Below are 27,897 nucleotides of genomic sequence, written 5' to 3'. Positions count from 1 at the left end.
CATTAATGATAATGCTCCACATTTCCGAAGAGACAGAGTTGAGCTCGACCTCTCAGAATCGGCCACACCAGGAGAGAGATTCTCCCTGCCTAACGGCGTCGATCCAGATGTTGGCATTAATACAATTAAAACATACAAACTCAGTAACAGTGAACATTTCACCATCGAAATTCAGAAAGGCAGTGATGGAACTCAATATGTTGATTTGGTGTTGACTAAGTCTTTGGACAGAGAGGAGAATGCTGTTCATAATTTAATACTGACTGCTGTGGACGGCGGGGTTCCCGTGCGCTCTGGCACTGCCAATATTATTGTGAGAGTACAAGATACGAACGATAATCCTCCCCGGTTTGACAAGCAGACGTACACAATTAATATGACAGAAAATTCCCCGATCGGAACATTAGTGATGAAGCTTAACGCTACAGATCTTGACGAGGGGGTTAATTCAGAGATCGTCTACTCATTCACCCTTTACACGTCGGAAAAAACACAAGACGTATTTGAATTGAACCCCAACACGGGGGAAATAACTGTGAAGGGTACTATTGACTATGAAGATATGACATTTTATGAAATGCACATTGAGGCAGGAGACAAGGGGACGCAACCCTTGCTGGGACGGTGTAAATTAGTCGTCCACGTGACGGACATGAATGATAATTATCCGGAAATTACCATACAGTCTGTCAAAAACACGGTGGATGAGAACATCCCCATTGGAAGTGTCATTGCTCTTGTGGGAATAAGTGATAGAGACACTGGCAATAATGGAAACGTCAGCTTATCTATGAGTCAGCCGATGCCATTTAGTCTTAACAAGTCATTGGAGAGACCCAACCATTATACGCTTATAGTGTCTGAACCTTTGGATCGTGAATCAATACCCGAATACGACATCAGACTGATTGTGACAGATGCGGGAACACCACCTTTGTCTGATAACGAAACAATTACAGTGCATCTAATGGATGTTAATGACAACGCACCACAGTTCCCTCAGTCGTTTTATACAATACGCGTAATGGAGAATAACGCTCCTGGAGCCTTAATCAGTTCCCTCACTGCGTTTGACCCTGACCTCCATGAAAACCAGTATCTAGTCTATTTCATCCTGGAGAAGGAGATAGCCAATACCTCCATATCCATGCTGTTCTCCATCAATCCAGAGAATGGTAATCTTTACGCACTAAAAACCTTTGACTATGAGATCGAGAATGAGTTTCTTTTCCACATCGAGGCCAGAGACTCTGGCTCTCCTCCGCTCAGCAGCAACGTGACGGTCCACATCATTATAGTGGACCAGAACGACAACGCTCCGGTCATTGTCTCTCCGTGGCGCGCGCAGGGCTCAGTGGTGGAGGAAACGATCCCCAGATCCACCGACAAAGGCTCTCTGGTTGCCAAGGTGATAGCTTTAGACACCGACTCGGTGCACAACTCTCGGATTACCTACCAGTTTCTACAAGTGACCGACGCCACCTTGTTCAGTCTGGATCAATACAACGGGGAGATCCGGACTATGAGGATGTTCAGTTACAGAGACCCGCGTCACCAGCGCCTGATTGTTGTTGCCAAGGACAACGGGGAGCCCGCCCTCTCTGCTACAGTCACCATCAAGCTGTCCACATTGGAGACCGCCGTTAATAAGGCCTACTCTGACATGACTGAGGTGCCTCTGGAATACGACATCTTCTCAGACCTGAACCTGTACTTGGTCATCGGTCTGGGCTCGGTGTCGTTTCTCCTGCTGATCACCATACTGGTCACCATCGTGCTCAAGTGTCAGAAACCCAAACCCAGCAAAGCGGCTCCTCCGTGCAGGAACAGTGTGCTCAGTGAGAGGAACTCCACCATCGCAGACTCCACTCTGGTCTCCAACGATGCGTACTGGTACAGTATGTTTCTAGCAGAGACCAGGAAAGGAAAGATGGTGGTTAGACAGCCTGTGCCAAAGGGCTCCAGATACATCGTGTCCAGTATACCACGAGGCACAGGACTGACAGACACTAGTGACTCAGCAGCTTCCACTCTGCAGGTAAGAAAATCAAATACAAATATGTTATATGCAAAGAGATGTGTGAAATGTTATATTTTACCTTCATTTTGGTTTGGTCCCCATCATGGTAAATATTCCATGCATCTAAACACTTGACACACGTATTTTCTAATGTTTTACTTACACTGGTGGTAATTACATTTAAATCAAAATATTCAAAAAATGTTTAAAACGAAGGACATGATATGATATGATTGTCTTGCACGCTGTGTGCAGATAAGTCATAATGAATTTAGCGAGTTTTCTTTTAATAACAAAACGAAAAATGATTTACCGAGGAGGCTCAATACACTCATTAGATTATTTAAAATAGAGAGTAAATAGCGTGTTAACAACCCATTAATCAATATTGCAATGTTTTTACCCACACCAACCCACGAAAAAAATTAAGTTATATCACTTATAAATCACCTCGTAAAATATTTTGTTAAAAAATATATATAACATTTCCACAGTTGATGGTGTGATATACAGGTCAGTTTCAATATTGTCCGTTCATTAATAATTCGTGAGATTTAACTTTGTTTAGGTACAAACGTTTACTCAAACTCTTTAAATAGCGTCAAAATCGAATTTTCTGGTCAACGGTACAACACATGAATTCACAATGATACCAAAATAATAGTCTTTGAGAAAAATCATATTAACATTGTTTAGAAATAATTATTATCGAGAAATCTGTAGGATGGCGCTGTTTTGTAACTAAAAAACCAATAGCACAAGAACCACATGAATCCTTTTCACGATGACGTTGTGAAAAGAACCGAACTGCTGCGTGGTGCTGAATATCTAGTCTGGAAACTGCTTGCCCCATGAGGTGGACTTATATTCTCCGGATTCAAATTGTGAGATCATGCTTGGGGCGGTAAAAGGATAGTGAATGATTACTGGAAATAATCGCCGTTTTTATTTAATTGATGGAATCCCGCTGAAAACAAAGGAGAACGTTGTAACAATGCAGGCTAAAAGGTACGTGCTGATCGTATTTTTTCTTTCTTTCGTTCGTAATACATCAAGTTCAGTGACTCATTATTCAATACCAGAGGAGATGAAAGAAGGATCAGTTGTAGCAAATCTTGCCACGGATCTCAGTCTGGATGTAAAAACACTGAACCAGAGGAAGATGCGTCTTGACATCATTACGAACAAGAAATATCTGGATGTGAACAAAGAGACCGGTGAACTATATATTGTTGAAAAGGTTGACAGAGAAAATATCTGTACTACAAAGTCATCAGCATCTTGTTATCTTAGACTGGAAATAACACTAGAAAGTCCACTACGAATTTTTAACATAGAAGTAGAAATATTGGATATGAACGACAACGCCCCGCAGTTCCGGAGGGACGCCATTCATTTAGATATATCTGAAGCCACGTCCAAAGGAGAGAGGTTCTCTCTCAGTAATGCAGTTGATCCTGATGTCGGAATAAATTCAGTGAAAACGTATCATCTAAGTGAAAGTGAACATTTTGAAATTGAAGTTCAAACAGGCAGGGAAGGGTCGAAATTTGCCAATTTGATCGTAAAAAAGACTTTAGATCGAGAGGAGTATAAAATTCATAATTTAATACTCACAGCTGTAGATGGAGGCACACCGGCTCGTTCGGGGACAGCAAGCGTTATTGTTCATGTTTTGGACACAAATGACAACGCTCCCACATTTGACAAATTAAACTACAGTTTAAAAATAATGGAAAATTCTCCAATTGGAAGCCTTGTTGTACGTCTAAATGCCACAGATTTAGATGAGGGATCAAATTCAGATGTAACCTACTCATATAGTTTATATACTTCAGAGAAAACCCAAGACACATTTAACCTGAGTCCCTCCACTGGAGAAATTACTATTAAAGGAATGCTAAACTATGAGGACTTCAGGGTTTATGATATGGAAGTTATAGCAACTGATAAAGGAGCAACTGCATTATCGGGACAATGTAGTATACAAATTCTGGTTGAAGACATGAATGATAACCATCCAGAAATATCAATTAAATCATTTCATAGTCCGGTAAATGAAAACATAGCATTAGACACAGTGATCGCTGTAGTCAGTGTAAGTGATAAAGACTCAGGTGATAATGGAGTTGTTGATCTTCATATTCCAGATAATATGCCTTTCACACTGAGGGAGTCCTCTGATAACTATTATGAGTTAGTAGTGTCAGAGCCTTTAGACCGTGAGAAGGTTCCAGAATATGACATCACTTTCACTGTGACAGACAGAGGTTCTCCTCCTTTATCTGACAATGAAACTATGACGTTAGAACTGCTGGATGTTAATGACAATGTTCCACAGTTCCCTCAGTCGTTTTATACAATACGCGTAATGGAGAATAACGCACCTGGAGCCTTGCTCAGTTCCCTCACAGCGTTTGACCCTGACCTCCATGAAAACCAGTATCTAGTCTATTTCATCCTGGAGAAGGAGATAGCCAATACCTCCATGTCCATGCTGTTCTCCATCAATCCAGAGAACGGTAATCTTTACGCACTAAAAACCTTTGACTATGAGATCGAGAATGAGTTTCTTTTCCACATCGAGGCCAGAGACTCTGGCTCTCCTCCGCTCAGCAGCAACGTGACGGTCCACATCATTATAGTGGACCAGAACGACAACGCTCCGGTCATTGTCTCTCCGTGGCGCGCGCAGGGCTCAGTGGTGGAGGAAACGATCCCCAGATCCACCGACAAAGGCTCTCTGGTTGCCAAGGTGATAGCTTTAGACACCGACTCGGTGCACAACTCTCGGATTACCTACCAGTTTCTACAAGTGACCGACGCCACCTTGTTCAGTCTGGATCAATACAACGGGGAGATCCGGACTATGAGGATGTTCAGTTACAGAGACCCGCGTCACCAGCGCCTGATTGTTGTTGCCAAGGACAACGGGGAGCCTGCCCTCTCTGCTACAGTCACCATCAAGCTGTCCACATTGGAGACCGCCGTTAATAAGGCCTACTCTGACATGACTGAGGTGCCTCTGGAATACGACATCTTCTCAGACCTGAACCTGTACTTGGTCATCGGTCTGGGCTCGGTGTCGTTTCTCCTGCTGATCACCATACTGGTCACCATCGTGCTCAAGTGTCAGAAACCCAAACCCAGCAAAGCGGCTCCTCCGTGCAGGAACAGTGTGCTCAGTGAGAGGAACTCCACCATCGCAGACTCCACTCTGGTCTCCAACGATGCGTACTGGTACAGTATGTTTCTAGCAGAGACCAGGAAAGGAAAGATGGTGGTTAGACAGCCTGCGCCAAAGGGCTCCAGATACATCGTGTCCAGTATACCACGAGGCACAGGACTAACAGACACTAGTGACTCAGCAGCTTCCACACTGCAGGTGAGTATCTAATAAACTTTTTAAATTTTATATTGTCCATTCATTAATAGTTTTTGCTATTTCAACTTATACTATAATTGTTTGGGGAGACAGTTCCTTAATCATCTCATTTAAACCATGAATAAATTAGATTATTCTAGATGGTAATACAACATTTTAAACTTATTAATGATATCAATAAAGGATTTTTAGGTACATCCTACTATCCTGAGATAAAATAAAATTCTCCAAATACCTAAAAGGTGGCGCTGTCTTGTTACTAATACACACCAGCAGCCCATGAACGCCATTAAAAAGAATCGGTGTAAGAGGACAGATCCTGTATCCTGTGGTGCTGAATCTCCAATCTGAAACCAGCCTGCGCTATTCTCCGGATTAAAATTTGAGAAAATGTTTGGGATGAAGGCTGTCGAAGGAAAATACAATATTACTAGAAATGTTCGCTATTTCCTTTGAGGTGCAGTAAACCCGCTAAAAAACAGTGGAGTCCGTTGTAACAATGAAGGCTTGTAAAAGGTACGTGCTCGTGCTCGTTACGTTTATTTCTTTAATTCGTAATACATCCACTTCAGTGACTCATTATTCAATACCAGAGGAGATGAAAGAAGGATCAGTTGTAGCAAATCTTGCCACGGATCTCAGTCTGGATATTAAAACACTGAACCAGAGGAAGATGCGTCTTGACATCATTACGAACAAGAAATATCTGGATGTGAACAAAGAGACCGGTGAACTATATATTGTTGAGAAGATTGACAGAGAAAATATCTGTAATACAAAGTCATCAGCATCTTGTTATCTCAGACTGGAAATAACACTAGAAAACCCTGTACGAATTTTTAACATAGAAGTAGAAATTTTAGATATGAATGACAACGCCCCGCAGTTTCGGAGGGACATCATTCATTTAGATATATCTGAAGCCACGTCCAAAGGAGAGAGGTTCTCTCTCAGTAATGCAGTTGATCCTGATGTCGGAATCAATTCAGTAAAATCATATCATTTAAGTGAAAGTGAACATTTTTCAATCGAAGTCCAGACTGGCAGAGAAGGGTCCAAATTTACCGAATTAATATTGAAAACGGCCTTAGATCGAGAGCAGCAATCAGTTCATAATTTGATACTCACAGCTGTAGATGGAGGAACACCCGCTCGTTCTGGGACTGCAAGTGTTATTGTGCGTGTTTTGGACACAAATGACAACGCTCCTACTTTTAACAAAGTTAATTATAAAATACATATAATGGAAAACTCTCCCATCGGAAGCCTCGTTATTGATCTAAATGCAACAGATTTAGATGAGGGATCAAATTCAGATGTAACCTACTCATATAGTTTATATACATCCGAGAAAACCCAAGACACATTTAAACTGAATCCTTCCACTGGGGAAATTACTATTAAAGGAATGCTAAATTATGAGGACTTCAGGATTTATGATATGGAAGTTATAGCAACTGATAAAGGAGCAACTGCATTATCGGGACAATGTAGTATACAAATTCTGGTTGAAGACATGAATGATAACCATCCAGAAATATCAATTAAATCATTTCATAGTCCGGTAAATGAAAACATAGCATTAGACACAGTGATCGCTGTAGTCAGTGTAAGTGATAAAGACTCAGGTGATAATGGAGTTGTTGATCTTCATATTCCAGATAATATGCCTTTCACACTGAGGGAGTCCTCTGATAACTATTATGAGTTAGTAGTGTCAGAGCCTTTAGACCGTGAGAAGGTTCCAGAATATGACATCACTTTCACTGTGACAGACAGAGGTTCTCCTCCTTTATCTGACAATGAAACTATGACGTTAGAACTGCTGGATGTTAATGACAATGTTCCACAGTTCCCTCAGTCGTTTTATACAATACGCGTAATGGAGAATAACGCACCTGGAGCCTTGCTCAGTTCCCTCACTGCGTTTGACCCTGACCTCCATGAAAACCAGTATCTAGTCTATTTCATCCTGGAGAAGGAGATAGCCAACACCTCCATGTCCATGCTGTTCTCCATCAATCCAGAGAACGGTAATCTTTACGCACTAAAAACCTTTGACTATGAGATCGAGAATGAGTTTCTTTTCCACATCGAGGCCAGAGACTCTGGCTCTCCTCCGCTCAGCAGCAACGTGACGGTCCACATCATTATAGTGGACCAGAACGACAACGCTCCGGTCATTGTCTCTCCGTGGCGCGCGCAGGGCTCAGTGGTGGAGGAAACGATCCCCAGATCCACCGACAAAGGCTCTCTGGTTGCCAAGGTGATAGCTTTAGACACCGACTCGGTGCACAACTCTCGGATTACCTACCAGTTTCTACAAGTGACCGACGCCACCTTGTTCAGTCTGGATCAATACAACGGGGAGATCCGGACTATGAGGATGTTCAGTTACAGAGACCCGCGTCACCAGCGCCTGGTTGTTGTTGCCAAGGACAACGGGGAGCCCGCCCTCTCTGCTACAGTCACCATCAAGCTGTCCACATTGGAGACCGCCGTTAATAAGGCCTACTCTGACATGACTGAGGTGCCTCTGGAATACGACATCTTCTCAGACCTGAACCTGTACTTGGTCATCGGTCTGGGCTCGGTGTCGTTTCTCCTGCTGATCACCATACTGGTCACCATCGTGCTCAAGTGTCAGAAACCCAAACCCAGCAAAGCGGCTCCTCCGTGCAGGAACAGTGTGCTCAGTGAGAGGAACTCCACCATCGCAGACTCCACTCTGGTCTCCAACGATGCGTACTGGTACAGTATGTTTCTAGCAGAGACCAGGAAAGGAAAGATGGTGGTTAGACAGCCTGTGCCGAAGGGCTCCAGATACATCGTGTCCAGTATACCACGAGGCACAGGACTGACAGACACTAGTGACTCAGCAGCTTCCACTCTGCAGGTGAGTCTAATTTAAACACACGTGTTTTAATATTCTTGATTCATGAATATATTGGGACATTTTTTCTGAAAATGTCACTGTATTTGACTTCAAAACGCTTAGTTAAGTGTCTCATAATTAGTGTGAATAATTGATTTTTCTGATCAGCAAAAAAACCATTTAAATTAACTATGATGCCAGCAATTAAAAAATATATCGTATAAAACAAAATGATTATTTTTAATCCAAACGGTGGTGCTGTTCGGTCGGTAAAAAACCAGCAGCCCATAAACTCTGCGTCAGTGAATCGTTTTCATGAGGACAGATCGTTAAACCAATGAAGAAATCCGTGGTGCAGAATCTCTAGGAAGTGTTGATATATTCTTTGGATCCAAATTGTGAGAATATGCTTCGGATAAAGGACTTTGCAGCGATATTAAATATTCCTGGAAACGTTTTTCTTTGCCTTTGAGGTGCAGCAATCCCGCTCTTAACGGAGTCTTTTTCAACAATGCCGTCTTGTAAAGGGTACGTGCTGCTCTTTATTTGTCTTTCTTTCTCTCGAAATATCTCGACGTTAGTGACTCATTATTCAATACCCGAGGAGATGAAAGAAGGATCCGTTATAGCGAACCTTGCTACCGATCTGAGTATGGATGTTAAAACACAGAACCAGAGGAAGATTCGTCTGGACATTATAGCGAATAAGAAATATCTGGATGTGAACAAAGAGACTGGTGAACTGTACATTGTTGAAAAAATTGACAGAGAAAATGTTTGCACAACCAAATCTTTAGCGTCGTGCTATCTCAAATTGGAGATTATACTGGAAAACCCTGTACGAATTTTTAACATCGAAGTAGAAATATTGGATATGAACGACAACGCCCCGCAGTTTCGGAGGGACATCATTCATTTAGATATATCTGAGGCGACGTCAAAAGGAGAGAGATTCTCTCTCAGTAATGCAGTTGATCCTGATGTCGGAATAAATTCCGTAAAAACCTACCATCTCAGTGAAAGTGAACTTTTTTCAATTGAAGTTCAGACTGGTAGAGATGGCTCAAAGTTTGCTGAATTAATCTTAACAAAGACTTTAGATCGAGAGCAGCAATCAGTTCATAATTTGATACTCACAGCTGTAGATGGAGGAACACCCGCTCGTTCTGGGACTGCAAGTGTTATTGTGCGTGTTTTGGACACAAATGACAACGCTCCTACTTTTGATCAAGCTAAATATAATATAAGAACAATAGAAAACTCTCCCATTGGAAGCCTTGTTATTGATCTCAATGCAACAGATTTAGATGAGGGATCAAATTCAGATGTAACCTACTCATATAGTTTATATACATCTGAGAAAACCCAAGACACATTTAAACTGAATCCTTCTACTGGGGAAATTACTATTAAAGGAATGCTAAATTATGAGGATTTCAGGATTTATGATATGGAAGTTATAGCCACTGATAAAGGAGCTACTGCATTATCGGGACAATGTAGTATACAAATTCTGGTTGAAGACATGAATGATAACCATCCAGAAATATCAATTAAATCATTTCATAGTCCGGTAAATGAAAACATAGCATTAGACACAGTGATCGCTGTAGTCAGTGTAAGTGATAAAGACTCAGGTGATAATGGAGTTGTTGATCTTCATATTCCAGATAATATGCCTTTCACACTGAGGGAGTCCTCTGATAACTATTATGAGTTAGTAGTGTCAGAGCCTTTAGACCGTGAGAAGGTTCCAGAATATGACATCACTTTCACTGTGACAGACAGAGGTTCTCCTCCTTTATCTGACAATGAAACTATGACGTTAGAACTGCTGGATGTTAATGACAATGTTCCACAGTTCCCTCAGTCGTTTTATACAATACGCGTAATGGAGAATAACGCACCTGGAGCCTTGCTCAGTTCCCTCACTGCGTTTGACCCTGACCTCCATGAAAACCAGTATCTAGTCTATTTCATCCTGGAGAAGGAGATCGCCAACACCTCCATGTCCATGCTGTTCTCCATCAATCCAGAGAACGGGAATCTTTACGCACTAAAAACCTTTGACTATGAGATCGAGAATGAGTTTCTTTTCCACATCGAGGCCAGAGACTCTGGCTCTCCTCCGCTCAGCAGCAACGTGACGGTCCACATCATTATAGTGGACCAGAACGACAACGCTCCGGTCATTGTCTCTCCGTGGCGCGCGCAGGGCTCAGTGGTGGAGGAAACGATCCCCAGATCCACCGACAAAGGCTCTCTGGTTGCCAAGGTGATAGCTTTAGACACCGACTCGGTGCACAACTCTCGGATTACCTACCAGTTTCTACAAGTGACCGACGCCACCTTGTTCAGTCTGGATCAATACAACGGGGAGATCCGGACTATGAGGATGTTCAGTTACAGAGACCCGCGTCACCAGCGCCTGGTTGTTGTTGCCAAGGACAACGGGGAGCCCGCCCTCTCTGCTACAGTCACCATCAAGCTGTCCACATTGGAGACCGCCGTTAATAAGGCCTACTCTGACATGACTGAGGTGCCTCTGGAATACGACATCTTCTCAGACCTGAACCTGTACTTGGTCATCGGTCTGGGCTCGGTGTCGTTTCTCCTGCTGATCACCATACTGGTCACCATCGTGCTTAAGTGTCAGAAACCCAAACCCAGCAAAGCGGCTCCTCCGTGCAGGAACAGTGTGCTCAGTGAGAGGAACTCCACCATCGCAGACTCCACTCTGGTCTCCAACGATGCGTACTGGTACAGTATGTTTCTAGCAGAGACCAGGAAAGGAAAGATGGTGGTTAGACAGCCTGCGCCAAAGGGCTCCAGATACATCGTGTCCAGTATACCACGAGGCACAGGACTGACAGACACTAGTGACTCAGCAGCTTCCACTCTGCAGGTATGGAGGAAACTTAATTAAATTCATAACATACTGCCGTTTCATCCAAACAGACATAAATTAACGTGAAAAACGTTACATATCACAAAGCATTTTAATGTGGCCCTCACAATAGTACGTTTTATATACATCCCAACATTTAAACTTAAATGTTCATTTTTTTACTGTTGAGTACAGAAACATAGCGTCTTCCTAATTCTTGATATGATCTAAATATTAACATATTTTTTGATATTGCGGTTCAGGTGTTAGACTAAAACATATAAAACTCAGTAAATCCGTTACAACAGAGAGCAATACAGTATTTGTAAGGTTTTACGCACAAACACCTCTGCGTAAAAGTGTAAAACTGAGCCATGAGCTTTGAATGTGATTGAATTAATAGATTACAGTGTAATGAAAATAATGTTTATGTATCTATTTTACGAAACTAAATAATGTTAAAAAAGGGAATGAGCAATACAACCTCAAAACCTTCTGCTGACTCTAAGGAAAAAATACCGCGAAACGTTTTTTGTTTTTTTTTCATCCATAATTAGGTTTGACAAATAACTTCACTTGTTCGCAAAAAAAATACATTTCGATAATTCACCAGCTGCAAAGACACACTAAAAACATCAATGTCGCTGCTCTCAATAAAAACGAATATATTATGAAGACCCCTTTTTACCAATGTCTCATTGGACACTGCGCAGCAAGACGTTTTTCACACGATCCTCTGCTGAAGTCGGCTAAAAGCAACGTTCTCCTTGAACATCCTGGACGACGTTCACCGTTGAATCAAACGACTTTTTGTCTATTTTTCACCGGACGTCACATTTCTAGGTTTTAGATACGGAATATTTACAATGGCTCGTCAATATTCCGGAAGACGGTACGTCTCAGTATTTATCTTTCTGTCTACCACGATATACATGGTCTCTACCGTCAGCCATTATTCTGTCCCCGAAGAAATGGAGGAAGGCTCTATTGTTGCTAATTTAGCAACGGATTTAGGATTAGACATCAAGACTCTGAATAGAAGAAAAATGCGCGTTGACGTTTTAGGCAATAAGAAATATCTTGAAATCAACAAGGAAACGGGAGAGCTGTTTATCTTTGAAAAAATAGACAGAGAGTTGTTGTGTTCCTTGAAGACAGCTACATCTTGTTTCCTGAAAATAGATGCTACAATTGAAAATCCAATACGAATGTTTAATATCGAGGTGGAAATCACCGATATTAACGACAACGCTCCTCATTTTCGGAGAGGAACGATGCACTTGGATATTTCTGAATCGAGCCCCGTTGGAGAGCGATTCTCACTGAATAACGCTGCGGACCCAGATGTTGGAACTAATTCTGTGAAAGATTACTATCTGAGCGCGAGTGAACATTTCTCCATTGAAATTCAGACCGGAAGAGATGGGACGAAGTTTGCTGATTTAATTTTGAAAAAGTCTTTAGATCGAGAGAAGCAGGCTATTCATAATCTAATTCTCACTGCTGTGGACGGTGGAGTGCCCACGCGCACAGGTACAGCCAGCATTATTGTGCGCGTGCTTGATGTGAACGACAACGCCCCTTCATTTGACAAAGATGAATATATTCTAGATGTGATGGAAAACTCCCCCATCGGCAGTCTAGTAGTGAAGCTTAATGCCACTGATTTAGATGAAAAATCAAATTCTGCCATTGTTTATTCATATAGTTTATATACGTCAGAGAGAACTCAGCAGGTGTTTAACTTGAATCCAGAGAATGGTGAAATTAGAGTGAAAGAGATGATAAATTATGAAGATTTCAAACATTATGAAATGGAGATAATTGCCAGCGATATGGGGCCTAACTCATTATCTGGACAGTGTAAACTGTCAATTCAGGTGACAGATATGAATGACAACCATCCAGAAATATCTATTAAATCCTTTCAGAGTCCAATAAAAGAAAACATAGCATTAGACACAGTGATCGCTGTAGTCAGTGTAAGTGATAAAGACTCAGGTGATAATGGAGTTGTTGATCTTCATATTCCAGATAATATGCCTTTCACACTGAGGGAGTCCTCTGATAACTATTATGAGTTAGTAGTGTCAGAGCCTTTAGACCGGGAGAAGGTTCCAGAATATGACATCACTTTCACTGTGACAGACAGAGGTTCTCCTCCTTTATCTGACAATGAAACTATGACGTTAGAACTGCTGGATGTTAATGACAATGTTCCACAGTTCCCTCAGTCGTTTTATACAATACGCGTAATGGAGAATAACGCACCTGGAGCCTTGCTCAGTTCCCTCACTGCGTTTGACCCTGACCTCCATGAAAACCAGTATCTAGTCTATTTCATCCTGGAGAAGGAGATAGCCAACACCTCCATGTCCATGCTGTTCTCCATCAATCCAGAGAACGGTAATCTTTACGCACTAAAAACCTTTGACTATGAGATCGAGAATGAGTTTCTTTTCCACATCGAGGCCAGAGACTCTGGCTCTCCTCCGCTCAGCAGCAACGTGACGGTCCACATCATTATAGTGGACCAGAACGACAACGCTCCGGTCATTGTCTCTCCGTGGCGCGCGCAGGGCTCAGTGGTGGAGGAAACGATCCCCAGATCCACCGACAAAGGCTCTCTGGTTGCCAAGGTGATAGCTTTAGACACCGACTCGGTGCACAACTCTCGGATTACCTACCAGTTTCTACAAGTGACCGACGCCACCTTGTTCAGTCTGGATCAGTACAACGGGGAGATCCGGACTATGAGGATGTTCAGTTACAGAGACCCGCGTCACCAGCGCTTGGTTGTTGTTGCCAAGGACAACGGGGAGCCCGCCCTCTCTGCTACAGTCACCATCAAGCTGTCCACATTGGAGACCGCCGTTAATAAGGCCTACTCTGACATGACTGAGGTGCCTCTGGAATACGACATCTTCTCAGACCTGAACCTGTACTTGGTCATCGGTCTGGGCTCGGTGTCGTTTCTCCTGCTGATCACCATACTGGTCACCATCGTGCTCAAGTGTCAGAAACCCAAACCCAGCAAAGCGGCTCCTCCGTGCAGGAACAGTGTGCTCAGTGAGAGGAACTCCACCATCGCAGACTCCACTCTGGTCTCCAACGATGCGTACTGGTACAGTATGTTTCTAGCAGAGACCAGGAAAGGAAAGATGGTGGTTAGACAGCCGGCGCCAAAGGGCTCCAGATACATCGTGTCCAGTATACCACGAGGCACAGGACTAACAGACACTAGTGACTCAGCAGCTTCCACTCTGCAGGTATGGAGGAAACTTAATTAAATTCATAACATACCGCCGTTTCATCCAAACAGACATTATTTAACGTGAAAAACGTTACATATCACAAAGCATTTTAATGTGGTCCTCACAATAGTACGTTTTATATACATCCCAACATTTAAACTTAAATGTTCATTTTTTTACTGCTGAGTACAGAAACATAGCGTCTTCCTAATTCTTGATATGATCTAAATATTAACATATTTTTTGATATTGCGGTTCAGGTGTTAGACTAAAACATATAAAACTCAGTAAATCCGTTACAACAGAGAGCAATACAGTATTTGTAAAGTTTTACGCACAAACACCTCTGCGTAAAAGTGTAAAACAGAGCCAAGAACTTTGCATTTGATTTAATCAATAGCTTACGTTGTAAAAAAAATGTTTATGTATCTCTTTTACGAAACTAAATAATGTTAAAAAAGGAATGAGCAATACAACCTCAAAACCTTCTGCTGACTCTATAGAAAAAATACCGCGAAACGTTATTTTTTTGTTTTTTCATCCAAAATTAGGTTTGACAAATAACTTCACTTGTTCGCAAAAAAAAATACATTTCGATAATTCACCAGCTGCAAAGACACACTAAAAACATCAATGTCGCTGCTCTCAATAAAAACGAATATATTATGAAGACCCCTTTTTACCAATGTCTCATTGGACACTGCGCAGCAAGACGTTTTTCACACGATCCTCTGCTGAAGTCGGCTAAAAGCAACGTTCTCCTTGAACATCCTGGACGACGTTCACCGTTGAATCAAACGACTTTTTGTCTATTTTTCACCGGACGTCACATTTCTAAGTTTTAGATACGGACTATTTACAATGGCTCGTCAATATTCCGGAAGAGGGTACGTCTCAGTATTTATCTTTCTGTCTACCACGATATACATGGTCTCTACCGTCAGCCATTATTCTGTCCCCGAAGAAATGGAGGAAAGCTCTATTGTTGCTAATTTAGCAACGGATTTAGGATTAGACATCAAGACTTTGAATAGAAGAAAAATGCGCGTTGACGTTGTAGGCAATAAGAAATATCTTGATATCAACAAGGAAACGGGAGAGCTGTTTATCTTTGAAAAAATAGACAGAGAGTTGTTGTGCCCTTCGAAGACAACTACATCTTGTTTCCTGAAAATAGATGCTACAATTGAAAATCCAATACGAATGTTTAATATCGAGGTGGAAATCACCGATATTAACGACAACGCTCCTCATTTTCGGAGAGGAACGATGCACTTGGATATTTCTGAATCGAGCCCCGTTGGAGAGCGATTCTCACTGAATAACGCTGCGGACCCAGATGTTGGAACTAATTCTGTGAAAGATTACTATCTGAGCGCGAGTGAACATTTCTCCATTGAAATTCAGACCGGAAGAGATGGGACGAAGTTTGCTGATTTAATTTTGAAAAAGTCTTTAGATCGAGAGAAGCAGGCTATTCATAATCTAATTCTCACTGCTGTGGACGGTGGAGTGCCCACGCGCACAGGTACAGCCAGCATTATTGTGCGCGTGCTTGATGTGAACGACAACGCCCCTTCATTTGACAAAGATGAATATATTCTAGATGTGATGGAAAACTCCCCCATCGGCAGTCTAGTAGTGAAGCTTAATGCCACTGATTTAGATGAAAAATCAAATTCTGCCATTGTTTATTCATATAGTTTATATACGTCAGAGAGAACTCAGCAGGTGTTTAACTTGAATCCAGAGAATGGTGAAATTAGAGTGAAAGAGATGATAAATTATGAAGATTTCAAACATTATGAAATGGAGATAATTGCCAGCGATATGGGGCCTAACTCATTATCTGGACAGTGTAAACTGTCAATTCAGGTGACAGATATGAATGACAACCATCCAGAAATATCTATTAAATCCTTTCAGAGTCCAATAAAAGAAAACATGGCATTAGACACAGTGATCGCTGTAGTCAGTGTAAGTGATAAAGACTCAGGTGATAATGGAGTTGTTGATCTTCATATTCCAGATAATATGCCTTTCACACTGAGGGAGTCCTCTGATAACTATTATGAGTTAGTAGTGTCAGAGCCTTTAGACCGTGAGAAGGTTCCAGAATATGACATCACTTTCACTGTGACAGACAGAGGTTCTCCTCCTTTATCTGACAATGAAACTATGACGTTAGAACTGCTGGATGTTAATGACAATGTTCCACAGTTCCCTCAGTCGTTTTATACAATACGCGTAATGGAGAATAACGCACCTGGAGCCTTGCTCAGTTCCCTCACTGCGTTTGACCCTGACCTCCATGAAAACCAGTATCTAGTCTATTTCATCCTGGAGAAGGAGATAGCCAACACCTCCATGTCCATGCTGTTCTCCATCAATCCAGAGAACGGTAATCTTTACGCACTAAAAACCTTTGACTATGAGATCGAGAATGAGTTTCTTTTCCACATCGAAGCCAGAGACTCTGGCTCTCCTCCGCTCAGCAGCAACGTGACGGTCCACATCATTATAGTGGACCAGAACGACAACGCTCCGGTCATTGTCTCTCCGTGGCGCGCGCAGGGCTCAGTGGTGGAGGAAACGATCCCCAGATCCACCGACAAAGGCTCTCTGGTTGCCAAGGTGATAGCTTTAGACACCGACTCGGTGCACAACTCTCGGATTACCTACCAGTTTCTACAAGTGACCGACGCCACCTTGTTCAGTCTGGATCAATACAACGGGGAGATCCGGACTATGAGGATGTTCAGTTACAGAGACCCGCGTCACCAGCGCCTGGTTGTTGTTGCCAAGGACAACGGGGAGCCCGCCCTCTCTGCTACAGTCACCATCAAGCTGTCCACATTGGAGACCGCCGTTAATAAGGCCTACTCTGACATGACTGAGGTGCCTCTGGAATACGACATCTTCTCAGACCTGAACCTGTACTTGGTCATCGGTCTGGGCTCGGTGTCGTTTCTCCTGCTGATCACCATACTGGTCACCATCGTGCTCAAGTGTCAGAAACCCAAACCCAGCAAAGCGGCTCCTCCGTGCAGGAACAGTGTGCTCAGTGAGAGGAACTCCACCATCGCAGACTCCACTCTGGTCTCCAACGATGCGTACTGGTACAGTATGTTTCTAGCAGAGACCAGGAAAGGAAAGATGGTGGTTAGACAGCCTGTGCCGAAGGGCTCCAGATACATCGTGTCCAGTATACCACGAGGCACAGGACTGACCGACACTAGTGACTCAGCAGCTTCCACACTGCAGGTATGGCAAACAGAATACATTTCACACAGATCAACTATGTCCAACAAGTCCACTATGGGACCATTACAGTCATATTCCGGTCATATGTTTATATATACGAATTTGACTTGCCTGTTCACTTATGCCAACATACTTGACATTGAATGAAAAGTTGCACATTAACAAAGTTTCAGAAAGTAACCGTCGTCGTATTAAATACAATCCAACAATTAATTCAATTAATAATCTGTACTTTAATAGTCTTCACATATTTTTTGTTGCTATTTCAGGATACACATGTCAATTACCTGGAGAAGAAAAGAGAGATTTGTTATGTTTTAATCTAAAAAGGCCTTACTCAAGACACTTTCACAATAGACTAAAATGTTCTCCAACCAGACCAAATATAGGGTCCAAGGAAAGCAGACTTGGGAGAGCCCAGGGGTGTAAATCAGCTCAGGTGAAACACAGCAATCCAAATAGTGCTGTCCATGCGCTTCCCTATGCATGCATGCAACAGGTACCTCACAGAAGGTGCCTAGCCTCCCAACATTAGCGCTCTACAAAGCCTTAAGAAAGCAAAACTGAAACGGGTTTAAGACAATGAAACAAACACAGTCAGTTTGACACTGTATGTGAACACAATCATAGAGAAACAGGAAAGACAGACAGCTAAACTCAACCAGGCAAATCAACAGCTGTTATCCTCTAAGTTAGAAACACGACCAAAAGGGCACGAGGCCCTGGCAGCAAGTGCTTTTTAAAGGCTATCACCAAATAGGCCCCATCCTGAGAGGTACGTTCAAAAACCCCACCATACAAACATTATATCAAATGACAACTCAAGGTCAGGGAAAGATATTACTGATGACACATTGACTCGTTTTCAGTTTGTTTTGTATTGTCAACAAGCATTGTTCAATACTGAAATCACACTTTCAAAACCCTTCACAGTCTGCATTAATAAGATTCATCTTGGCCAAACAGTTAATCAAACCTACAAAACTCACTCAGACCAACAAAACACTTCATACATGTCTCAAAATAAGCTCTTTCCACCGATCACTGGCAACAGATTCTCATTTAGTAAACATGCATGTGACCCACAACACACTGACCTAAAAAACACTAGCAACAGGGAGCATTACATCAATTATGAACTTTTGTTTAAAGTTTGAATGAATTGTCGCATACAAACAATATTATAGAACAACACGTTTAATTTATGGAATGTACTAAAGCATCCTGATGTAGCGAGAATGAATCAGAAATATATATTTTTCTGGCACATGTGAAAAGTTTCAGCGTCTCCTTCCTCTCTGAGGTGACCGTTGGATCCTAAAACAGAACAATTACTGTACTGTAACATGTATCATGTCACCTGTCGTTTTGCTGGAAAATTTGTACTATTGACATAAGTGTTGAGCGGTGCAGATTTGGCTGCAGCCTCATACCTCTCACAGTGAGACCATGTTCACAATATTTTGTTTTTTTCAATTGCTAACAAGCATTGTTCAATACTCAAACCACTTTTTCAAAACTCTTCTCACATTCAGCGACACACAAGTGTACACAGTCCTAACTGAATAATTTTCCATTGCTTTCAGACAAAATGCATTCAATCACCACATTTTTGAAAATCTACAAAAACTTTTGTCATTCATACACTAGAAAATGCAAAAATCTGTATATTTGCAGGATATTTTTCATATGCTAACACTTTCAAAACTGATAAAAGCACATTCAAATCAGAAAGATGACAAATTTCAAACATTTCTGTAGTAATTATTTTGAAATATAGAAAATCTTAGCAGAAAATCTAAGTATTATCAATCCAAGCTAATTGCAATTTCAGCGCAAAGCCGACCCAGGTGTCCTTCTTTAGTCTCATCAACATGTTTCAGTAAAAGGTGACGGCTTGGAACGGACTTTCTTTGGAAATATGGATGACAGAAGTCAGGTCGGTGGGGAAGGAGCAGTGATGTGAGGGAGAGTGTGTGGAGGACAAAGGAGAGGAAGACCAAGTTTGCTGAGATCTGATGAAATAAATATTGTGAAACATGGTGTCACTGTGAGAAAAGCCTGTCTGAGGCTGCAGCTAAATCTGCACCGCTCAACAGTTGCGTCGATAGCAATTTTTTTCTGGCAAAACAATAGGTGAGATGATACATTTTACAATACATAGTTAAAACTTTGAAACCTATTACAATACAGCAATTGTTGTATTTTAGGGTCCAAAGGTTGCCTGAGAGAGGCTGAAACCTTTCAGATGTGCAGTAAAACAAATTATTTGTTACATACACTTGCTTTAGTACATTCAATTAAAAATCTGTTACTCTATAATGAAATACTGTTTTTATGCGACAATTGATTCAAACTTTCAATAAAAGTTCATAATTGATGTAATGCTACCTATTGCTAATGTTTTTTAGGTCAGTGTGTGTGACATGCATGTTTTCTGAATGAGAATCTGTTGCCAGTGATCAGTGGAACAAGCTTATTTTGAGACATGTATGAAGTGTTTTGTTGGTCTGAGTGAGGTTTGTAGGTTTGATTAACTGTTTGGCCAAGATGAATCTTATTAATGCAGACTGTGAAGAGTTTTGAAAGTGTGATTTCAGTATTGAACAATGCTTGTTAGCAATCAAAAAAACTAATATCATCACATAGCCTTTATATCAGCGTATATACGTGTGAGGAAAGCAAGAAGACAAAACGTTTATGAATGAATGTAAACATATTGTAACGTTCTGCGCCAATAAAGAGCCAGTTTATGATTACTCAGGTTTATTGTCGCTGTTGTCGGTCACAGCCACGCCATCCAAAAAACCCTGTTTTTTTTACCACCAGTAAGAACTCAACTTCCCACAACTCCCCGCAATTCCCACTTCCTGTGTTCCCCAAAATCTACAAACATTACACCGGAAGGGGCGGTACCCCAACCCTGGCCTAAGTAACAGTAACAGTAATCAGAACCATATACATTTAGGAACTTAAGACACGCTACAATATCATTGATAGAACCCGAATGATCTCTTTCCACCTATATATTTAGGAACCAGAAATTCAAACTTTTACTCCCCTTAATTCCAGTTTACTTACGTCTCGAAACCGTCGCACCCTTTCCTAGTTAAAAAAAACAATTTTGCCCTCCCCAAAAACATTTTTATTGATGAGGTCATCGTTTTCACGACAGTTTATTGGAGTAGAAGCACTCAAACAAAGTATGTCATGTACGTCACTTCTGTGCACGCGCGCTGAAACCTTTTCTTTAAAGACCCTCGTTCCGTTTTTCCGTAGACGAAGGAGTCGCTTGGTGCGCGTTTCATCGCATTTCAATACGGAATCTACACGATGGCGCATCTTATCGGACGTTTATTCGGGAGACGGTACGTTTCCGCATTTCTCTTCCTCTCCGCCACGATGTACACGGCGTCATCCGTGACCCATTACTCTGTTCCCGAAGAAATGGAGGAAGGCTCTATCGTTGCTAATTTAGCAACGGATTTGGGATTAGACGTAAAGACGCTGAAGGGAAGAAAAATGCGCGTCGACGGCGTGGGCAGAAAAAAATATCTTGACATCAACCAAGACACGGGCGAGCTGTTAATCTCTGAAAGGATAGACAGGGAAGTTTTGTGCCCGTCAAAAACAACGACATACTGCTTCCTTAAAATAGAGGCTACGATTGAAAACCCGATACGAATGTTTAATATCGAGGTGGAAATCACCGATATTAACGACAACGCTCCTCATTTTCGGAGAGGAACGATGCACTTGGATATTTCTGAATCGAGCCCCGTTGGAGAGAGATTCTCACTGAATAACGCTGCGGACCCAGATGTTGGAACTAATTCTGTGAAAGATTACTATCTGAGCGCGAGTGAACATTTTGCACTCGAGATTCAGACCGGAAGAGATGGCTCAAAGTTTGCTGATTTAATACTAATAAGGGCTTTAGATCGAGAGAAGCAGGCTATTCATAATCTAATTCTCACTGCTGTGGACGGTGGAGTGCCCACGCGCACAGGTACAGCCAGCATTCTTGTGCGCGTGCTTGATGTGAACGACAACGCCCCTTCATTTGACAAAGATGAATATATTCTAGATGTGATGGAAAACTCCCCCATCGGCAGTCTAGTAGTGAAGCTTAACGCCACTGATTTAGATGAAAGTTCAAATTCTGCCATTGTTTATTCATATAGTTTATATACGTCAGAGAGAACTCAGCAGGTGTTTAACTTGAATCCAGAGAATGGTGAAATTAGGGTGAAAGAGATGATAAATTATGAAGATTTCAAGCATTATGAAATGGAGATAATTGCCAGCGATATGGGGCCTAACTCATTATCTGGACAGTGTAAACTGTCAATTCAGGTGACAGATATGAATGACAACCATCCAGAAATATCTATTAAATCCTTTCAGAGTCCAATAAAAGAAAACATGGCATTAGACACAGTGATCGCTGTAGTCAGTGTAAGTGATAAAGACTCAGGTGATAATGGAGTTGTTGATCTTCATATTCCAGATAATATGCCTTTCACACTGAGGGAGTCCTCTGATAACTATTATGAGTTAGTAGTGTCAGAGCCTTTAGACCGGGAGAAGGTTCCAGAATATGACATCACTTTCACTGTGACAGACAGAGGTTCTCCTCCTTTATCTGACAATGAAACTATGACGTTAGAACTGCTGGATGTTAATGACAATGTTCCACAGTTCCCTCAGTCGTTTTATACAATACGCGTAATGGAGAATAACGCACCTGGAGCCTTGCTCAGTTCCCTCACTGCGTTTGACCCTGACCTCCATGAAAACCAGTATCTAGTCTATTTCATCCTGGAGAAGGAGATAGCCAACACCTCCATGTCCATGCTGTTCTCCATCAATCCAGAGAACGGTAATCTTTACGCACTAAAAACCTTTGACTATGAGATCGAGAATGAGTTTCTTTTCCACATCGAGGCCAGAGACTCTGGCTCTCCTCCGCTCAGCAGCAACGTGACGGTCCACATCATTATAGTGGACCAGAACGACAACGCTCCGGTCATTGTCTCTCCGTGGCGCGCGCAGGGCTCAGTGGTGGAGGAAACGATCCCCAGATCCACCGACAAAGGCTCTCTGGTTGCCAAGGTGATAGCTTTAGACACCGACTCGGTGCACAACTCTCGGATTACCTACCAGTTTCTGCAAGTGACCGACGCCACCTTGTTCAGTCTGGATCAATACAACGGGGAGATCCGGACTATGAGGATGTTCAGTTACAGAGACCCGCGTCACCAGCGCCTGGTTGTTGTTGCCAAGGACAACGGGGAGCCCGCCCTCTCTGCTACAGTCACCATCAAGCTGTCCACATTGGAGACCGCCGTTAATAAGGCCTACTCTGACATGACTGAGGTGCCTCTGGAATACGACATCTTCTCAGACCTGAACCTGTACTTGGTCATTGGTCTGGGCTCGGTGTCGTTTCTCCTGCTGATCACCATACTGGTCACCATTGTGCTCAAGTGTCAGAAACCCAAACCCAGCAAAGCGGCTCCTCCGTGCAGGAACAGTGTGCTCAGTGAGAGGAACTCCACCATCGCAGACTCCACTCTGGTCTCCAACGATGCGTACTGGTACAGTATGTTTCTAGCAGAGACCAGGAAAGGAAAGATGGTGGTTAGACAGCCTGTGCCGAAGGGCTCCAGATACATCGTGTCCAGTATACCACGAGGCACAGGACTGACAGACACTAGTGACTCAGCAGCTTCCACTCTGCAGGTACATATGGCAGCTCTCCTTATCGCATAACATATTTTATTCAGAGCAAAAAATATCAAGCAAACTTACTTTACTGCAGTTCACATGCTTATATTCTATTTTAATAGGGTCAAGTTTCTAGCTGAAGTGTAATATCAATTTTGGTTTTGCACTAAATAGGATTTGAGGCAAGTCAAAAGTGATATCAAAAGGCAATATTCACCAAGATAAAGACAATACTTTTCATGTTCTTAAACAATGTAAAATTTAATTCAACAATAAATTCATGGACTATATAACAAAGATTCCAAAACAACAACCAAATCACTCTATTAGGGTAAAATCAATGTACAGTAAAACCACTCAATGGAAACAAATGAGATATGATATTTGGGATTTAAATAGATTGCAGAAATCCTCAATCGACAAAATATGAAATGGAAAACTAAACAACCCAAAGAAAAGAATGACTTTCTGCCGTTTATTTCTAAATTGTTTTGGTTGTTTTGGAGAGATCTTTTTTCCTTAAAAGTGGTTTCAGACATTATTGTATATGTTCGGGTTGTTGCCTGTTTATCATTGTTTTTGTCACTGCAAATGAAAACACAATCAGGTATGTATCTGAAATGAAAATGCTGAACCCACTGTTTCAACTAACTTTTTTTCTCCCCTGGACCAGTGCCATTTTATCATTTCATGTATACATGTAAACACATTTATCATCATACCCATCTATCAATCTAAGATGGTAAGTATGCTGCTGTAAGAATAATATAAAACTGTTTTTACCCACTTTCATAGAATGGATTGTAACAAGCTGCAGCTTCTGTTACCAAGGGTCACATCAGCCATGCTTATTAGTCTGTGGTATTTCTAAATGAACATTTAATTCATGGTGCCTCGGCACTCACAATCATACATACACAAATAACCCTTTCATGTCTTGCAATGACCTGATCATTAAATTGCTTGTTTTTTTTCTCCCCGCTCTTAAGTACCCTAAATGAGGAAAGTCCGCACTGCAGTTGGAGGTATGCAGGAGTCTCACTCCCCCACCATGGATGCCCTTTTATGAATGATGTTACAGCACTTAGTGATTTTTGATTTGTTCCCAGTGGATCTTTTCCTAATATATGATTTTGTCTTTTGTAGTATCTCTTGGAGAGAATTTGTTTTAATACAAAGGTTGAGTCAGTATGAATAATATGACGCTGTGGTATCTCCTCAAGTCACTCAATCACTCAAGTCGTCTAAAATCTGTGTATGCAATTCAACTATCAGAGTAGTAAATACTTCTTTGATATTTGGGATTTAAATAGATTGCAGAAATCCTCAATCGACAAAATATGAAATGGAAAACTAAACAACCCAAAGAAAAGAATGACTTTTGGGTTTCTGTTTTCATGACTATGATCCTACCATAAACCTAAACCTAATGATTTTATTGACTACAGGGGAAAAAAACATTAGGTTATACAAATCTCAATGATAACACGATGAGTATGACACTGATTATTTTCGCAACAATTGTCATTCTAATGACATTTTGAAACTCTATTCCTGTCCTTGCTTCACGTATAAAGGTCACCTATAGCACACATACACACCGGTATCATATTGGCTTAGTATTCATTATTTTAACACAAAACAATATGAGCATACTGCAAAGCCTTAAGGTCAGTGATCACAGTCATAAAATGTTTCCAATTCAAGGCATTGCCTTTTTCTAATCTGCCTTCTGCTGTTAATGCTTGGTTCACACACACCAAGAGAAAATATGGATATGTTGTTTATTAAATCATCACTGTTTGTTTTACGAAGATCCTGTGCATGATTAAAAAGTGTTCATCCAATACTAAGCTAGTCCATCATGTCCAAATATGGACGGTGTTGTTGATGTATCACTGGGTTAGTTACTGTAAATGGACTGAATGTAAAATACTTCAGAGAATGACAATTGACTGTCTGCTGTAGTGCAAATTGTGACCTAATTCTTTGTGCAGGAGAGACGGAATCCAGTCACCCTGTTACCTAGCAACCGCTCTCCTTCACATAACATTGGAGCATGGTATTCATAGACCTGCCACCTCACCACTACATGATCAAGGATCTGCCCTGTCCCTCCACCCCCCTCTGTCCTCTGCCTGAAGCCCCCGTCTGTGTGACAGGCGTTGGCTGCATGAGATGTGTAATTTTGTCCAGTCATATGGCTGTCAGTGCTGTGGTTTGTTTTCAATATTGTTTTGTCTCATTGGCAGGCATCCAGCAGCAGCGGCAGCAGTTCCACATAAGGCCCGATCTGAAGCTGTGTCCTCGTTTGGATCTGATAGGAAAGCTTCCCGGATGATAGAAGAGACCCCTTCTCGCGAATGGCCCCACGTCCACCCCGCTCCGCCTGACCCTTGCTTCTCACAATGTGTAGTTGTAATGCCAGAACACCAAATGGACTGCGGTGGCTAATTAAGGACAAAGCCCTCTCCCTTATCTTTCTTTAAGCACATAAAAAGCCAATCAACAATCTATTTTCACCGTTCAATATGCACGACAAGACTGCATGACTTCAGCGTCACTCCAAAAAAGTACATTGAAAAAAAAAGAAATCAAGAGGAGATACTGGAAAGGTTTTGAATTTGCAACTTGAATTAGCAAATTAAATAAGCCTCAACAAGGACTACCAGACTGGACACGGACATGTTGAAATGCCTTTAAGAGATCGATTTCCTCTTTATAAATGAAAGACATTGTTGATTACATTAACCTCTGTGCTTTGGCTCGGCCCATAACAGCATCAATCTATAATAAACAAGTTAAAGTGACAGCACAAAAAACTAAATGTCAGAAGAGCACCAACATATAATTGTGTGTGAAACAAAAAATCTGTATTTTATAGCTGTGGTAGCTTTTAGTAGTTTTGTGATTTGTACTTGACGTAGTGCTTTGTATGTAAGCTAGGGCTAAACATGAACGTGATTCAAACAGACTAAATTGAGGCCTTCAGCCACTATGTATCTGCCTTTCACTTGTTTGTGCATGGGATAATCAAGTACTTTGATAGCTTAAGATGTTTTATTATGTCGAGCAATCCATTTTCTGTAGTTCTGTAGGCCTCTCTGTTTAGTCATTTTCGAAACAATGGTGAGAACACAATGAAGAAGTGCAACAGCGTATTACTTTTTCGTGGATCATTTGACATACTGTGAGCGTTACGTTCACTTGGACATTATCAGAGAATAGAGGGTTGAAATGATCACAAGTGCATGCTGCGAGTGTTTGAGAACGAGCTGATTGATGTCTACTCATGACTGCTGATAAATATATCACAAACATGACCATGTACTTTTACCTTTTCATTTACAAAGCCAAACTCTGAATGCTGTTTCATTTCAATGTCTTCTAAGATTGTGTGACAAGATAGAAACTCAATTACCATCTTAGTGTTTAACTTTAATAATGAATACTGCTTTCAACCAATGCAAGCTGTGCTCATCTGTAACAATGACTACTGTATGTATCTGCAAATTCAACACAAAGAAGGATACAAATAAGGCTAATGTATACTATAGGAGTAGCATGTATTAGTTTCTCTAAATATGCCTTTATTTATCAATATCAAAGCTGGAAACAAAAAACATTGGAGCTCCTGGGCCATCAGACGTTGAATGATCAGACATCATGGAGTCAAACTCTTTAGCACAGCTCACATTGCATTACCTGTATAACGTTGTCTTTTACAGTAATCTTTTACGGTCAAATATATACATGAAGTGCTGTTTTACAGTGGTACTTTTATGGTGCAATCTATAGTTCGGTGTAATATGTGAGCTTATTGTATTCTACTTCTGTATGATCAAACAACTACAAAGATAAAATAATACATTAAACTCAATGGTTGAACTTGTGAATCTCTTGAGTTTTGCGTCCAATATCCTTTAAAGTTATTTTAAAAATACTTTTAATTCCAGCTCCCAAAGGCATGGTGATCCGTCAATGAATATAGAATTCACATTGCTGAGGACAACAAGTCAAAGGCTTACATTACGTAATCACAATGCCGTCTTTCATTGAATGCATACATACAATGCAATGCAGTTAATGGGAATTTAAATGTTTGCTGATTCAAAGATCCTATCAACTGGTCAGCTGTACTGCAAGATAGTGTTCTGACAACAGACATGTCAGCATGTCTTAAATAAAAAAAATGTAAAATGACAAAGAATTCACCTTATATAATATATATTTTTATACTTAATGACCAGTTGTGGTATGTGTCTGTATCAGCTTTGATCAGATAATGTTTTAATTTGTTGGTCCATCATCAGAGAATGTGATGTATAGCAGCTTTCAAACTATTGGGAATATTATTTAAACTTCAGAAAGAGCCATTTCTTGAACACAACACTTTGGCAGAATGCAAATAATGTTTTGGTCTCTTAATTCTTGAGTGACAGGACCTCCTGGCTATGCTCCTTGGTAGCAGAGAAAATTATA

General features: G+C 41.4%; 5 protein-coding genes across 6 annotated transcripts; all 5 read left to right on the top strand.

Annotated features, from left to right (window-relative positions):
* The first annotated feature begins 1,024 nt into the window (after positions 1-1,024).
* On the top strand, positions 1,025-5,417 carry LOC134107204 (protocadherin beta-17-like). The gene is made up of 2 exons (XM_062558775.1): positions 1,025-2,038; positions 4,362-5,417. Exons 1-2 carry the CDS (start codon positions 1,025-1,027, stop codon positions 5,415-5,417), a joined length of 2,070 nt encoding a protein of 689 aa, XP_062414759.1.
* A 487-nt stretch (positions 5,418-5,904) lies between these two features.
* LOC119210603 (protocadherin alpha-C2-like) lies at positions 5,905-27,295 on the top strand. Its single transcript, XM_062558772.1, has 2 exons — positions 5,905-8,808; positions 25,668-27,295. The coding sequence occupies exon 1, from the start codon at positions 5,905-5,907 to the stop codon at positions 8,314-8,316; it is 2,412 nt and encodes an 803-aa protein (XP_062414756.1). The 3' UTR covers positions 8,317-8,808; positions 25,668-27,295.
* On the top strand, positions 8,792-11,237 carry LOC134123261 (protocadherin alpha-C2-like). Its single transcript, XM_062560687.1, has one exon. It carries the CDS (start codon positions 8,792-8,794, stop codon positions 11,204-11,206), a length of 2,415 nt encoding a protein of 804 aa, XP_062416671.1. The 3' UTR covers positions 11,207-11,237.
* Positions 15,137-27,295, top strand: LOC119210605 (protocadherin alpha-C2-like). Its single transcript, XM_037460787.2, has 3 exons — positions 15,137-17,685; positions 24,405-24,440; positions 25,668-27,295. The coding sequence occupies exons 1-2, from the start codon at positions 15,283-15,285 to the stop codon at positions 24,414-24,416; spliced, it is 2,415 nt and encodes an 804-aa protein (XP_037316684.2). The 5' UTR covers positions 15,137-15,282; the 3' UTR covers positions 24,417-24,440; positions 25,668-27,295.
* Positions 20,172-27,295, top strand: LOC119210602 (protocadherin alpha-C2-like). 2 transcript variants are annotated; one of them, XM_037460785.2, is made up of 3 exons: positions 20,172-23,430; positions 24,405-24,440; positions 25,668-27,295. In XM_037460785.2, the coding sequence occupies exons 1-2, from the start codon at positions 21,019-21,021 to the stop codon at positions 24,414-24,416; spliced, it is 2,424 nt and encodes an 807-aa protein (XP_037316682.2). In that variant the 5' UTR covers positions 20,172-21,018; the 3' UTR covers positions 24,417-24,440; positions 25,668-27,295. The 2 variants fall into 2 exon arrangements, with proteins under 2 accessions (XP_037316682.2, XP_037316680.2); XM_037460783.2 differs by lacking the exon at positions 24,405-24,440 and having other exon boundaries at positions 20,174-23,430.
* Positions 27,296-27,897: the final 602 nt, after the last annotated feature.

The sequence above is a fragment of the Pungitius pungitius genome, chromosome 2 (genome assembly GCF_949316345.1).
Source record: "Pungitius pungitius chromosome 2, fPunPun2.1, whole genome shotgun sequence".
Taxonomy (NCBI): domain Eukaryota; kingdom Metazoa; phylum Chordata; class Actinopteri; order Perciformes; family Gasterosteidae; genus Pungitius; species Pungitius pungitius.
The sequence above is the reverse complement of the archived record's forward strand: the minus strand, read 5'-3'. Positions and strand labels throughout refer to the sequence as shown.

Coding starts and splice junctions, on each gene's coding strand:
- LOC134107204 (XM_062558775.1), top strand. CDS start 1,025: ATGGAGAATAACGCTCCTGGAGCCTTAATCAGTTCCCTCACTGCGTTT. Junction 2,039..4,361: donor CAGCAGCTTCCACTCTGCAG/GTAAGAAAATCA, acceptor AATGTTCCACAG/TTCCCTCAGTCGTTTTATAC.
- LOC119210603 (XM_062558772.1), top strand. CDS start 5,905: ATGAAGGCTTGTAAAAGGTACGTGCTCGTGCTCGTTACGTTTATTTCT.
- LOC134123261 (XM_062560687.1), top strand. CDS start 8,792: ATGCCGTCTTGTAAAGGGTACGTGCTGCTCTTTATTTGTCTTTCTTTC.
- LOC119210605 (XM_037460787.2), top strand. CDS start 15,283: ATGGCTCGTCAATATTCCGGAAGAGGGTACGTCTCAGTATTTATCTTT.
- LOC119210602 (XM_037460783.2), top strand. CDS start 21,019: ATGGCGCATCTTATCGGACGTTTATTCGGGAGACGGTACGTTTCCGCA. Junction 23,431..25,667: donor CAGCAGCTTCCACTCTGCAG/GTACATATGGCA, acceptor TCTCATTGGCAG/GCATCCAGCAGCAGCGGCAG.